General features: G+C 37.0%; 1 protein-coding gene across 11 annotated transcripts in view; it reads left to right on the top strand.

The window, feature by feature from the left end:
- Positions 1-15,904, top strand: part of szt2 (SZT2 subunit of KICSTOR complex) — a 134,492-nt gene that overhangs the window by 13,225 nt on the left and 105,363 nt on the right. For all 11 annotated transcript variants that reach the window (XM_081379762.1, XM_081379764.1, XM_081379759.1 and 8 more), the window contains exons 10-22: positions 3,555-3,786; positions 3,914-4,043; positions 4,847-4,992; positions 6,224-6,376; positions 7,011-7,125; positions 7,240-7,445; positions 8,183-8,419; positions 8,611-8,689; positions 8,782-8,870; positions 9,771-9,939; positions 12,912-13,026; positions 13,109-13,228; positions 14,827-15,027. In XM_081379762.1, coding sequence (XP_081235888.1) covers positions 3,555-3,786; positions 3,914-4,043; positions 4,847-4,992; positions 6,224-6,376; positions 7,011-7,125; positions 7,240-7,445; positions 8,183-8,419; positions 8,611-8,689; positions 8,782-8,870; positions 9,771-9,939; positions 12,912-13,026; positions 13,109-13,228; positions 14,827-15,027 — 1,992 coding nt within the window. The remainder of the gene's footprint in view (positions 1-3,554; positions 3,787-3,913; positions 4,044-4,846; positions 4,993-6,223; positions 6,377-7,010; positions 7,126-7,239; positions 7,446-8,182; positions 8,420-8,610; positions 8,690-8,781; positions 8,871-9,770; positions 9,940-12,911; positions 13,027-13,108; positions 13,229-14,826; positions 15,028-15,904) is intronic.

Below are 15,904 nucleotides of genomic sequence, written 5' to 3'. Positions count from 1 at the left end.
TTCTTCACTTAAAAGAATTTGTAAGTCACCTGAATTTTTATGTGACAAGAACAAATTTGTATCGTCTGCAAACATCACCTTTTGAAATACTTGAGAGGAATTGACAGTCATTTATATATATGTTGAACAGTAATGGACCTAATATTGAGCCTTGGGGAACCCCATATTTGATTTCTTTATTTTGAGATATATGGTTATTAATCATCACATATTGTTTACGACCATATAGGTAACTTTTAAACCAGTCAAGTGCTACTCCTCTAACGCCATAGTGATGTAATTTCTCTAAGAGTATATTAAAATCAATAGTGTCGAATGCCTTGGATAGGTCAAGGAAAACACCAACTCCACAATCACCCTGATCTAAAGAATCATTGATTTTTTCGATAAGGTCTAAAACAGCCATAAAGGTAGAGTTCTCTTTCCTGAAACCATACTGTGATCTCACTAAAATGTGAAGCTTATCCAAATAATGATTTAACCTACTGTGTACCACTCTCTCTAATACCTTAGACAGAGATGGTAAAATAGAAATTGGACGGTAGTTACCCATATTGTTTTTATCACCTGATTTGTAAATTGGCGTAATTCTGGCAATTTTTGTCATACTTGGCACTACGCCGTACAGAAGTGATAGGTTAATGCAGTGTGTAAGTGGCTGTGCTATTATATCTGCAACAGCTATCATAATTTTACTACATATTCCATCAACCCCTCCTGTACGAGAGCTCTTTAAATTTGTAATAATTTTATGAATTTCAGTTTTATCAGTAGGTTTCATAAAAAAAGATTGTTTATAATTTCCATTGAGATAGTGTCTAAAAGAGGATCCGTTGGGAGGTCAAATTTTTTTTGCGAGATCTTCCACCTAAGGAGACAAAGTAATCATTAAAACTATCAGCTAATGAAAGTGAATTGGCATTTGAACATTCGGGTAGCACAGCTGACTTCTGGCCCCTGTTTAGAACTTTATTCAACACAGCCCAAGTCCTTTTGGAGTCACCTTGGGCTGCATTAATGTGTTCAGTATAGTAAATTTGTTTACTCTTCCTCATAATATGAGTGAGTTTATTTCTAAACTTAAAATATTTACTTTTATTTTCATCATTGGGATTTTTCCTGTAAACCTTATAAAGTTTATTTTTACGTTTGATAGAATTAAGAATCCCGTTAGTGAGCCAAGGGTGATGATCATTATTTCTGCATATGACAGTCCTCACTGGAATGGTATTATGAATGGACTCCTTTAATTCGTGAATTAGACTGTCATAGGCAGTCTCTGGATCACGGGTTTCATACACACTAGTCCAAACCTTGCTCTCCAAATTATCACGGAGCTGTTGTAATGTTCTATCATTCAGGACACTGATCTTTATCTTACAACGTTTAGGTGGAGGTTTGGATGCCAGGTTTAAAGATAGCACAATTGGGTAGTGATCAGATATATCAGTCACAACCACACCTGACTCCAACCTTAAGTTTTGTAAGTTTGTGATAATATTATCAATAATAGACTTGGATGAGTGAGTTACTCTAGTATATCTATTAATAGTCGGTATTAAGGAGGAGGAGTGAAGAGTGTTCATGAAATCATTTTTAATAGAACCATCCCTAGAGATGTCAATATTAAAATCCCCGAGGATTATACAGTTTCGATTTTTCCTGTTGATATCAAAAAGAGTTTCCTCAAATTTACTAGTAAAAGTGATAGGATTCAAATCAGGGGGGCGATACACTATGCCAACGATAAGATTACTAGTTGCATTGATACTTATATCCACAAACAATGAGTCTATTTGTTCATCATCCAAGGCCAAATTGTCACAGACATTGGCCTGGAATCTTGAGTTAACATAAAGACACACACCTCCACCCATTCTACCTAATCTGTTCTTGTAGTAAAGTTTATAGCCCTTAAGGTTTAAAGAATCACAGTATGACCTATCATTTAACCAGGTTTCACTACAAGCAATTACATCAAAGCTACAACCTGATACAGACAGCATTGACACTAGTTGATCGTAATGTTTGGTTAGGCTTCTGATATTAATATGGACCACCGAAAAGTTATTATTCATACTTAAGTGTTTAAGATTTTCTAGGTCATACTGCTTGCAAGTGGTATATGCACCAATGTCACTATAGAGCCGAACCTCCCCATCTAGATCATCCGAATCATCCAACCCCATCAAAAAGCAGTAGACCTAATCCTACATCCAGCATCCATGATAAGGCATATACACATAAAGCATTTATTCCTAAATACAACAAATAATAAAAAAAATACAAATACACTTGCATAGGTGTACTCTCTTTTGCACCTTGCTCCATTTACACCCACACCCACACACACCCTCACACCCTCACATACACTTGTATAATGATCTTATGCAAATTACATATTTTATGCATTTAAAGGATAAAATACACCCTCTTAACCTATAGAAGGTATGTATTTATGTCACATGGTTGCATGGGAAAAGACATTTATCTTCAGTTACAAAAGTGCATTTAGACCCCTTAAAGATTAAACAATCATGAACAGATCATGAATCATCAAAGCACATTGACATTGCAAAGCAGTGCAGCACGCTACAATGGACACTTCATTACCTAACAGCATCATCATGCACTCGTTCAGATTCAAATGTACCTGTGTAAAATGTTTACTCAGCCTCAAATAGTTGTGGCGTGTCATGTAAACAAATGCTACTGGTGCAGAGACTGTGAATGGGTTTATTATAAAGGCTGAATCAGTTTATACTACTCATTTGATTTCTCATGATGCATAGCAACACAGCTAAAAGTATTCCTAATATGTTGGATCTTTTATTGAAAGTAGCCTAATTTTACCTGTTGAGACATGCCTTCACAAGTACCCGAAGGAGCTTCATAAGGGCGTATAAAAATATGCTTTATTTTTTGTAATTCCGCTTGGTGCCACTAGTGTCACAGAAACTACATACTTCACCTTTAAAGGTGCATTGTGTAATATTTAGGAGGATCTGTTGACAGAAACGCAATATCATAGACATAACTATGTCTTCAGTGGTGTATAAAGACCTTACTTAAAGAAGCGTTATATTTTTATTACCTTAGAATGAGCCATTTCTATCTACATACACCTTGGGTCCCCTTACATTGAAATGCGCCGCCATGTTTCTACAGTGGCCCTAAATGGACAAACACGTTTCGTCACTATGTTGTTTTTCGTGCAAAGAAGCTAGCTAAAGTCAGTGAATAAAACACTGAAACAATGATGAACAAGTAACAATAATATTCACAATAACATATCTGTCATTTTACTGAACAATTAAGTAAACCTAATTTCTTAATGTATCTTTGTAAAGAAACCACATTGATTAACTGGCTACTCTCTGCTGTCTCAGACGACGACATCACTTCCTGTCGGCCACCATAACTTCTGTTGTTTGCAATTTTCAACCTCACCACTAGATGCTGCTAAAATTTACACACTGCACCTTTAATGCAGCCTTGCAATAGGTAATTGGGATTTCTCAATAATCATGTAATCATCTAATCATCTCTATAAGGAGGAAGTCAGTTGGAGTTGAAGCTGGTCCTCCTCTGGAAGCATAACATGCGCATCGAGTACCTTGCCGTGGCGTCCTGGCCCCTGGATCCAATCAAACGCACCACCTGGGTGGAGGTGACCATGGAGGGCAGTTATGACATCCTCCATGACATCAGCTGCACCATGCGGAAACCAATCACAAGCCCCTACCGGACGTCTGTCATCCGTCGCTTCTGGAACACTCTGCAGAGGTCAGATTTCTGTTTTAAACTCTGGGTTAACTTGAACAGCGATTGCAGAAGGAAGATTTTAGATACTTTGCTGTCAGGTTTAGTTTGATGTCATAAAGTAATGCCGTATGTCGTTTGTTCTCAACAGCATAAATCAGACAGACCAGATGTTAGTGCACCTGCAGTCCTTTAATTCTATCCCAGAACATTACACCATCCCCGAAAGCACAAAAAATGGTGTTCCTCTGTTTTACATCCCACCTGGATCGACCACACCGGTGAGTGAGCACAAAATCATCGTATTAGAATGATTTCTGAAGGATCATGTGACACTGAAGACTGGAGTAATTATGCTAAAAATTCAGCTTTGCATCACAGGAATAAATTACATTTGAACATATATTCACATAGAAAATACTTACTTTAAATTGTAATGATGTTTCTCAATATTACTGTTTTGGTGATATTAAAGGGGTGGTATAATGCCCTTTTCACAAGATATAAAATAAATCTCTGATGCCCCAAGAGTGTGTATGTGAAGTTTTAGCTCAAAATGCCCCACAGATACTTTTATATAACATGTTAAAGTTGTCACTTTGAGGGTGAGCAAAATGCACTGTTTTTGTGTCTGTCCCTTTAAATGCAAATGAGCTGCTGCTCCCGGCTCAGAGGGCGGAGCTTCAACAGCTTGTGTCCTGAAATTTTCAAAAACCTTTTTGTTTATGTTTACATTTATGTTGCTGATGTGGAGTTAACTATCTTCTAGTCATTGATTAGCATATTCTGTCATGATAATCTATAAATCGTGTTCCGGGGGCGGAGTTTATGTAAATTTTAGGGTTAGTGATGTCACTAACCCGGGAGGAATGTGGTGTAGTCTCTACCAGCCGTTTGTTGTAATCCTTAAAAAGCAATTTCTTTAAAAGCAAATCTCACCCTTTGCTTTGTACTTTTAGTGCTGTAACTTTGCAGATGTTGTTTATGCTCAAACAGCAACATTACACACTAACTAAAGTTAGAAAAGTGAAATCATAATCAACCACCCCTTTAACATGCTAACCACAATCCTGCTCTCCATCAGGTCCTTTCCCTCCAGCACAGTGGCTCTAAAGACTCCAGCCAATCGCAGTTTGCCTCTTACTGGAAGCCAATCCTGTCCATGGACGCTAACTTCTGGCAGCGCTGGCTGCACATGCATCGCATCGCTATCATTCTGGAACATGACATGTGAGTGAACACAGCCTGGACCGGTCAGCGGTCAATATAGTCCTGTGAATGTTGGGAATGTTACTCCAAAAGATTTTACTTGAGTTGGTGTGAAAAGAGAGAGACCTGGTTTGGAAATACTGCTCCATATAAAAAGTCAAAACTGACCTTATGTTCTTACTACACGGTATTTTTCGTATGTTTTAGCTTACCTCAAGGGCATCCAAGATGTAGGTGTCTTTTTTTCCGCAGTAGTTTCAATTTTGATATTTTAAGGTCAAACCGTTCTTGTCTGTCAGTCATTTAATGCAGGTCTATGGTCACTGTCTCACAGAGCATGCGCAGAGTCCAAATTAAAACAATTCCCCATCGTCCAAATGAAAGAATTCCCCATCGTAAGTACACATTGATGGCATGAGACACGAAACAAGCGGTTTGTGTGAGAAAACGAACAGTATTTATATTGTTTTTACCTCTTGTAACACAACCACGTCCAAGTGATCTGAGGGCGCGGGCGCATCCTGCTGTGTGACGTGTGCGCAGACTGGTGCATAGATATATACACTAGATGTCGCCTTGTCTACGGCAGTTCATTGGAACGAATGTCTTTAAGGCGACATCTAGTGTATCGTTTCGTGTCTTAGGCCATCAATGTGTACTTACGATGGGGAACTGTTTAATTTGGACTCTGTGCATGCTCTTTGAGACAGTGACCATAGACCTGCATTATATGACTGCCAGACAAGAACAGTTTGACCTAAAAATGTCAAAATTGAAACTACTGCGGAAAAAAATACACCTACATCTTGGATGCCCTTGAGGTAAGCTAAAACATACCAAAATTTAATTTCAAAGTGAACTATCCCTTTAAGGGATTTTTGTTGTGTTAGCGGCTCCTAAGTTAATAACTAATTATCTTTGCAACGGAAGTGAATCAATCAAAACTAACTTTAGCTGTACAGTAACTTTATTCTAGAGCTGCTGTAAAGCCCAAACAATCTCTGTTACTTTAATTTCCTGTTATCACTGTAAAGCTTCTTTGAAACAATCTATAATTTTAAAAGCGCTATATAAATGAAGGTGACTTGACTTGACTTGGCTAGTCTGAAGAGAAATTACTGAAATGTCTTTCCTTTTTAGCTGACACCAAGTTGAGTTGGTATAAAAAGACTTGGTTTGGAGGTACAGGTAGCGCTCCATATAAAAGTCAGTGTTTAATAAATCCCTCTTTGCTTTATGTCTCTCTGTTCAGCCCAGTCCCGAAGCACGTGCACAACGCTGGCAGTAATGGTCGATTCAGCACCGTCCAGTGTCGGATCTCTCACTCTGCGCTCACCTCGCTGCTCAGGGACTGGAGCAGTTTCGTCCTGGTGGAGGGATACTCATACGTCAAACTTATTTACAGGTACATGCACAGTTCTCTTGCCAGATTTACAGAGCAGTGTTTTAAAGGTGCAGTCTGTAAGAACGACAGCTAGTGGTCGAAATAGGTACTGCAGTCCAAATTCAAAATAGCGCAAATCACGTTTTAATATGATCCCGTTCATAGAGATTTTTAGATGGATACTGAGGCTTTTTAGGTTGGGTAGTATCTGTGAACTCTGACCCAGTTTGTTTGCTGGCTGCAATACATTTATGCATTTGGCAGACGCTTTTATCCGAAGCGACTTACATTGCATTTCAAGGTACACATTTACATTCTTATCAAGCTTTCCTTGGGAATCGAACCCATGGCCTTGGCGTTTGAGCTACAGGAAAGCCAAATACGCTGTGTTTCCTGCTAACTGGCATCCCGGGGTGTCGAAATACCATTGGGTGAACTGGCAGTGGGCGGAGTCACACAGACCAACACAAAAACAGACATTCCAGCACAAAACACACATTTCAAAGTAAAATAACTGGCTGTAGAAGTGTTTTTCAGAGAAACGAGTATGCGAACTTAGCATGTTTCCTCAATATCTGCAAACATATGGTATTTTTATGCTTTAGTCGAGTGAAAAAGTTATATACAGCACCTTTAACAAGCATTATTCCCACAGTGCCTCTGAGCTGCCTCCCGTCTCCTTCTATCTGGTGCGTCTGATCTCTAAAGCTCCCTGCATGGTGCTGCGATTGGGCTTCCCGATAGGAACTCTTGCACACACCAGGAACAAGGTGAGGCGGCGTTTTTCACACTAGAGTTCAGTTCATTTGATGTGAAAACTGCTTTCAGAACAGAACAGAACAGCACAAGAGAACGAGTGTTTGTCGCTCTGACTCTGTTTGTAGATTGTGGATGAACTTCGAGAGCAGATCCTGCGGCTGCGCTTCCCTCATCGAGTCCAGAATAAGGAGGCCACACCAAAGACCAAGCGGAAGATTCTGGGTAACGCTTCACCCTCCAAGTCCCCGCCTCTTCCGGTGCCCAAACCGGCGCTCTCTGACCGGCCGTGTGTGGTGGTGCTCAACAAACCTCTTGAAAAACTACTGATCAGGTCAGTGACGTAAACATAAAACAATTATCATTCTCATTTCTGTTATCTTGCTAAAGTTTATAGCGTGTACAAAAAGTTATGACAGTGCTACAGTCAACTCATCGTCAATTGATCTTATTTTCATTTTTTTTTTCTTTTTGGCTCACTCTAAGCCCTTTTATTTTACATTTCTTTTTATATTTTATATTTGAACTCCTATAGGAGCTTAACTCCTACAGTTTTCATGATCAATGACTGATTGATTAACTGGATTAAATTCCAAAGATTCATGCTTTTCTCATTGAATATTCTGTTTTACACCAAAATGTCACATTATATAAGGACAATGGTTTGCGAACATGTAGATTTCAATCAATGTTATTTAATTATTATTGTTATATATACTCTTATAGTATTTATTATTTTTATGTTTTCAGTTTCCAATTTAATTGCAGTTTGTTTCAGTAATTTTGTTATATGCTTTTATCATTTTTATTAGTTTTTGTCTTTTAAGTCTTTATTTTATTTCAGTTTTAGTAATTTTAGTACTTCATCGTATACTTTATTTCAGTTACTTGCCAAGGCAACATTTATAATTTTAAGTTTTTCATCTATTTTTTTATATTTAATTTAATTTAATTTCAATTAACAAAAATTATTTTTAATAGTTTTAGTTTTACAGTTACAACATTGACTTCAGTTAGGGCCCAAATCTGGCCCCTGACCTTGTTCTGACCTCTACTGACGTCCTACTACAGGTACGAGAAACTTCCGTCAGATTTCCGCACCCCTTTTATCCTAAACATGGAGCCGTTCGCCCAGCCGGCCATCATGGGCGCTCCTCTCAGCATGGCTGCCAGCAGGACGGCCTCCTCCACCGTGGCGTCACTCTCCCGGTACTTCCTTCACCAGCGCTGGGTTTGGGCCGTGCAGAACGGGCCGGGAACCGCTGTATCGCTGCATGCAGTCGCTCATATCCTCTCCATGCTCTCTGAGTGAGTCTGAAACAGCCTTGGGAAATTCCCAAGAGCAGAAATTTACGAAAAGCAATCGTAATTGTTTCGTAAACCGTAATATTACGTAAAATCGTAAAATTACGAAAGCTTGTAATGTAAATCCAAAATAAGCAACTTCGGATAATATCATCTACAAAATTACTAATTGCTGCTTGATGCTGTTTGCACAGTATTCGTCTGTCTGAAGGCTTCCATTTTGCTGCCAGCGGGGAGGGTATCGTCAACATGGTGACAGAGCTGCCAATGCAGGTGAAAGAATAAACACTCTCTGCTAGTATATCCCAGTTTTAGAATTTTGTTGGTTATGCATCGCTAACTTTCAGCCACTGCTGTGTATGCAGAGTCTTCCAGCTGATTTGGACGGAGAAAAACACACCTGCATAGTCCAGTACATCCTATTTCCGCCTCATTACACTTCTACTAAGGACAGGTAATGAGAAACTTAAGTTTCTGTCCAGTGCTAAATCCTGAAATATGAGATCATAGTCAGAAAAATATTATTTTTCAATTGTTTATTGAACTATTTATCTTTACACAAAATATTAGATTTTTTACCATGGTCTGTCTGAATACTCAATTCTGATTAGCTGAAAGGTGTGCAATAAAACCGTTTAAAGGTATAGCGGAGGATGTTTTACTTCCTGGTGGGTAGTGTAAACTATTGGTCCTCCTAATTGTCAATCATTCTGGTGAATCAATCAAACTTTTCAAAAAGTGGAGAGGGCGGGTCTTATCTAAAATTTGGAAAGATCCTCCGCTATACCTTTAATGCACAGGTAGTTCCAAGTCAGTTTAATTCCCTTCCCATCAAATATTGTTATTGATAAACATCAATAACAGCTTTATGTTGTCAATGCTGGCAAATTACCATGGTATAACCGGGATAATCCACGGCTTATAACATTATTGAAACTACATAATATATGTGTGTGTACTGTGTATAAATATTTTATAAATAAATATTTTTTTTCTTAAATATATACATGTGTGTTTGTTTATATATATAAAATAACTATACACAGTACACACACATATATTATGTAAACACAAACTTTTATTTTGGATGCGATTAATCGTTTCACAGCCCTATTTAGAATAGATCGGTAAGGCTCAGCGCACAGTGCAAGACAGAAACCAATTACACATTTAAATATTGTTTGTGTTGTTGGTGCTCACTTCACACAGCTAATCACATGTGACAGCTAATCACATGCTAGGTGCATCAATTACAAGTCAATTAATAGACCAGAAGAGTACAGTTGGCTTTTTTGTGGCAGAATAGTCTTGAAGTGGGCATTTGGTTTAACTCTTGTTGCCGTCGTGCCCATAGTTTCTCCACAGATGATGACAATGATACTGAAGTGGAGGCCATAGATGTGGACACAGAGCTGAGTCTGGTGACGGAGTGCTGGGTCGAGCCTCAGAGTGGATCCGTCTGCAGTTCACAGGACCAGCAACGACACTTTCACAAACTCACGTACCAGGAGATTCCTCAGGCTGTTAGTACCTAGCAGCACCACATCCTCACCTCCACTTACACATCAAATGCCATTGAAAAATATCCCGATTCAAACACCCACATAATCTTATTCCTAAATGACAGTGATTCAGAGCTGTCTATTAAACCTTTGACAAGTGCAATCACAGCGAACTCTCAAATCTGTTTGCACTGTCGCTGAGACAGAGAGAGCAGTTGTCATGTATATGTATGAAACTGCTTCACAAATAGTCTTTTCAACCATACGGTATCGCTATTTCTGTCTTACAATATGTTAAATTATCACAGAAGTAATGGGATAAAACTTAATAGTTCGGATAAAATACACTGATGTCTATGGAAGCGATCAAAATAGTGAATCACCTTTTATAAGTAACTTGGCGCTTCAAATGATTGTATCGATTACATCGTCACACCAGTAGGTGGCGACAAGTGACTGTTATGATTTATTTGCCATTGAATCATTCAATCAAGAGATTTGTTCAAAAACGCTGATTCATCCAGTAATGAAACACGTGAAGTCATTGAGTGATTCATTCAAAACCATTTTTTTTAAATGATCCATTCTAATTAATTCAACATTTTTAATTAGTATTTTAATATTTTGCTTTAATTTAGTTTCTTTTTTAACTTTATTATTATTTTTAAATGTCTGTGTAGCTTTTATTAATTTGTATTTCAGCTTTAGTTTGAGTTATTTTAGTACATCAAGTTAAACTAAATGAAAATGAGACTGAAATAAAGTTACAGTTTATTATAACTTTTTTTTATGGTTTAAGTTTTAGTTAACTATAATTTAGCTTTTTAGCTTTATTTAGTTTGACAGGGACATTGTACATTAATAAAAACATTCCTGTAAATGTACCAGAATTAGCCAAGGGCTATTTTTCATCCGTAGTCCCTGGACAAGATGTTACAAGTCAACCTAAACAAAATATGATTAAGAATACATAATAGAAATTTTAATAATTACACAATACAATAAAAAAATCTATTTAAACAATTTAAGATCAATTAAAAACAATGCAACAAAATACAAACAATAAGAGGATGTAATAATATTTTAAGCAATATTATATCTAATACGCAGATATAAGATTCTAGTGATGACAGATCTGAGTACTGATTAACCAATTCTTCAATTGAGCCCTAAATAAAGCATAAGTGTCTAGATCTCTTATAGTTGTTGGAATAGTGTTCCATTCTTGTGCAGCTTTAACAGAAAGAGCAGATTGACTAAATTTACTTCGCCTAAGTGGTATGATACAGTCTTGTCTTAATGCACCTCTTGTAGAGCGATAATCAGTTGTTCTAATACGAACTAGCTGACCAAGAGGGGGGAGAAGATAAACCATAAATAATTTTATACATCAAGCATACATTTGCATACTTAATCATGTTTTCCCAACTCAATAAATTATATTTTTCCAGTATTGGACAATGATGAGAATATACCGATTTCTTATCAAGGACCTTGAGTGTACGTTTGTATAAGGACTCTAATGGTTTTAAAGTCACTGAACTCGCCTGAGACCAAGTGGTTAAACAGAAAGTCATGTGAGAGAGAACCATAGAGTACATAAACATCTTAGCTGCTTCTAATGACATGTTATCTCTAGTAATCTTAAAATTATAGAGATTAAACTTAACCTGCTTGCAAACCTTTTTTACGTGAGCTTTAAATGTAAGTTTAGAATCAATCAGTATTCCCAGATATTTATATTGTGGCACTACCTGCAGCCTCACCCCTGACACATAAACATCCGGCTCTTTAATAATACTGTTAGACTTAGAGAAAAACATACACACTGTTTTGGACACATTTAGTTGCAAGCAATTCTCTTTTAGCCATGCCGACACATTAACCATAGAATTCGTAAGTTCATTTGCAACTTGTGTCAGACTATTACCATGTATATAAATCACTGTATCGTCTGCATACATTTGTGTATTAGTGCCAGGACATGAAAGATGAAAATCATTTATATACATAGCAAAAAGCATTGGACCCAAGATAGATCCTTGCGGAACACCAGTTGATATACCTAAATCATTAGATAGGTGATTGTGTAGTCTAACACATTGAGATCTATCTGATAGATATGACTCTATCCAATTAAGTGTATGTGATGAGAAATTAAAACAAGCTAACTTAGACAAAAGGATTCTATGATTAACGGTGTCAAAGGCTTTCTTTAAATCAAGGAACACTGCTCCAACTACACCACCTTTGTCTAATAGAGTTTTAATATTTTCTATAAAAAAACAATTTGCGGTTTCCGTGGAATATTTTGCTCTAAAACCGAACTGCATTGGATGCATTACCCTTGACAAGAGCATTCATAAATTGGCAGTGACAAAGCTTTTTAAGTTCTATAATCTATTTCTGAGTCAACTCTGCAGTGAATATACAGTAAAATAAGGTGGCATTGGATAGTAAAAAATTATATTTTCTTAAATTTCTTAAATCCGCTCCACTACAGCGAAACGGAGATGTTAAGAAAAAGAATAAAAAAGCACAAAATCAAAAGCTTTTGAAATGGGCCATTAAAATGGCAGCAACAGGTAAACAATGCAATGCTTATGTATGTATTATATACATTTATATAAATTAGAGCTTGTATGACTAATAAGTTTACTAGTCAACCAAGTAGCCGTGATTGTGCCGTGAGTTATTTTTACAGACATCCATATGAGGCAGAATGACCAAACAAATCTTGACCAAAGGCAAGAATAGTTGATTATTGAAGAATTATTAATCTAGTTTTTTTTTGCCTGCTCGTGTGGTATTTGTTCATATCAGTTTCAGAGATGGAGAGAGTTCTGACTTTTTAAAGAGAGATTGTTTTTCTTTACTATAATAAATTATGCTCAATAACACCAGAAAGATTTAGTAAGTTGACTTTAATGTATTCAGGCATTTGTGCTGAGATAAAAGCTTAAGAATTGTTTTGTTTTTCTTCTCCATTTCAGATTTTTCCACGTGATCTGTCGTGCATGACCACAATGATCACTTTTGAATACCTCCTTCAGCTGTGTCAGAATAAAGAGCAGGTGTGCCCTCTCAACAGCCTCAGAGATGCTCCAGGTACAGACGTCCACCATCACCTGTCTCCTGCACACAGTCACAATCAGTTTGCATGCTCAATGTGATGTGGTAACTCTTGTAGGCGAGGTCCCCCCCACCGCCGCTGATGACTGCATACACACTGTGCCTTTCCAGTTTGACCTGATGAAACTCTTGCCCAAGTGCCAGCAGATAGAGCTCTTCTTCTACACCTTTAGCCAAGGTACGACTTGATCATCCATCCACCTCGACCTGTCCTGTTCTTTCTTGCTTTCATATTCCGGTAACACTTTACAATACGGTTCATTAGTTAGCATTAGTTAATGTTTTTACTAGGGCTGGGAGAAAAAATCGATTCACCTAGCCATCGCGGTTTGTTTCTTCTAAATTCTAAAATAGTTTTTTTTTATTCCAGAATCAATATTAATTCAAATTCAGTTGCTTTATTTTTGTCCTTGCTTGTAGCCGAGGTTGACAGAAATTAGCCACTTTCGTTCCAACAGAGGATGAAATGTGTCGTTATCTATGAGTGTCGAGACGTGAGACTGAACGCACTGAAAAGCCCTCGCGCTGCTCATATACTGAGAGAGAGATAAGACAATAGAGCTGCACCATTCATCTTTAAAAGACTGTGATCTCCATTCAAACACTCACGCGATCTTTCAGAACGTCTGTCTATTAAACTTTGACAAAATCATATCGCAACATCTTTGTTGGCACTGCCGCTGACCCGGAGAGAGTCGTCATGAAATGGCTTCACAAACTTTTCAACCTCATAGGATCATTATTTCTGTGACGCAATAGTTCAAATGATCATAGAAGTACTTGGATTAAAAGTTTAAAGTTCAAATATGAACACTGATGTCTACGATAGCGATCAAAATCAGCTTTTGATAGAAACTTGGTGCTTAAAATAACGCATTTATCGAAGACATTGTTTCGCCACTGAGTGGCGACAAGTGACTGTTAAAAAATGTTTTTGTCATTGAATCATTTATTCAAGAGAATGCAGTAGTGTATGATGCTTCAGAAAGTCAGAAAGATGTGATTTGTTTTTGTAAATATAACTCATCTTATACATCATGTACAGTCTGTATAAGTGTATGATTTAACTTTTCCCGATGGTCTAGTGTTAAAACAATTGCAATATATTGCAATATAGAATTGCAATACTTGAAGAATCGCAATTCTTAAAGAAATCGCAATACATATCGTATCAGCACCCAAGTATCGTGATAGAATCGGATCGGGAGATATAGCCCTAGTATTCACTAACATTAACTAACAATGAGCAATACATTTGTTACAGAATTTATTATTCTTTGTTAATGTTAGTTAATAAAAATACAGCTGTTCATTGTTTGTTCATGTTAGTTCACAGTGCAATAACTAATGTTAACAAATACAACCTTTGATTATAATGACATATTAGTAAATGTTGAAATTAATATTAAGTAAGTTTAATAAATGCTGAAGAAGTATTGTTCATTCTTAGTTCATGTTCTCTAAGGTAGTTAACTAATGAACCTTATTGTAAGGTGTTACCCATGTTCCTTTATTCAATCATCAAATCAGGGGCCGGTTGCATAAACCGCTAAGACTAGTATTACAAGTTAGGCATACATTTTTTTTTCTTTAAGACCGTTCATAACTTTTTAAAATGAGTTACATAAAAATGTAGATTGGCCTAATCTGATACCGAAAAGTAAGACTAACAGTTAGTGGGTCATACACACCGTCTTAAATAATGGCTATGTTTATGCAACTGGTCCCAGGGCCTCGTTTCACTGTGTTTCTGTTGACCTTTAACCTCTGCTGCAGAGGGGCAGGTGGATGTATCCCATAGTGCCTCCTCTTTGCCCAACGACCTCCTCCTCAGCCTCTTCCACGGCTCTCTGCAGAACGAGCTCAGTGATCGAGAGATCCCACTGACCGACGAGGATCATGTGGCGTTCATGCATCACATCCTGGAGCGGGAAAGAGATGGTCATGTGGCTCCTTTCTCACTACCTGTCATTAAAGGTGATTTAACTGTTTATTTATTTATTTATTCTGGTGTATATGACAATTATGCAGGCAAATACAAATTACACTACCATTCAAGATTTTTTGGTAACACTTTACAATAAAGTTAATTTGTTAACATTAGTTAACTACATTATTTAAAATGAACTAGCAATGAAAAATCCCTCTAAAGCATTTATTAATCTTAGATAATGTTAACTTGTGTTGTTTTGAACTTTCTATTAATCAAAGATTCCTGAAAAAAAAAAAAAAGCATCACAGTTTCCATAAAAATTTGAACCAGCGCAACTGTTTTCAACATTGATAATAATCATAAATGTTTCTTGAGCAGCAAATCATCATATTAGAATGATTTCTGAAGGATCATGTGACACTGAAGACTGGAGTAATGATGCTGAAAATTCAGCTTTAATCACAGGAATAAATTACATTTTAAAATATATTCCCATAGAAAACAGTTATTATAAATTGTAATAATATTTCACTGTTTTTATTGATAAAATAAATGCAGATTTAGTGAGCACAAGAGACTTCTTTCATAAACATAAACATAAAATAATCTTACCATCCCCAAACTTTTGAACAGTATAGGGATGTGCCCGAAGCCTATATCCCAATTCGGAAAGGCACAGAAAATGAGGAATGTACACATAAGCCCCTAAAGGGACATGATTAGGCTTGCTGTGGTAGTCGGTTACATTACAATACATCAGATTTCACTTATCATGTTAAGATAGTTAGTAGAGATGACTGACCGGATGATTTTGGTGTGCAACAGATCCTGAGCGACATTGACGGATATCTTCTCTCCCTATACACAGAGTACACGCGATGGCAAATTCGAGCAAACATGCGTTCAAAAGTGATTTCAATA

Source organism: Scardinius erythrophthalmus (genome assembly GCF_964197995.2).
Source record: "Scardinius erythrophthalmus genome assembly, chromosome: 12".
In the NCBI taxonomy this organism is placed as follows: Eukaryota; Metazoa; Chordata; class Actinopteri; order Cypriniformes; family Leuciscidae; genus Scardinius; species Scardinius erythrophthalmus.
This window is presented reverse-complemented; position numbering and strand designations above follow the sequence as displayed.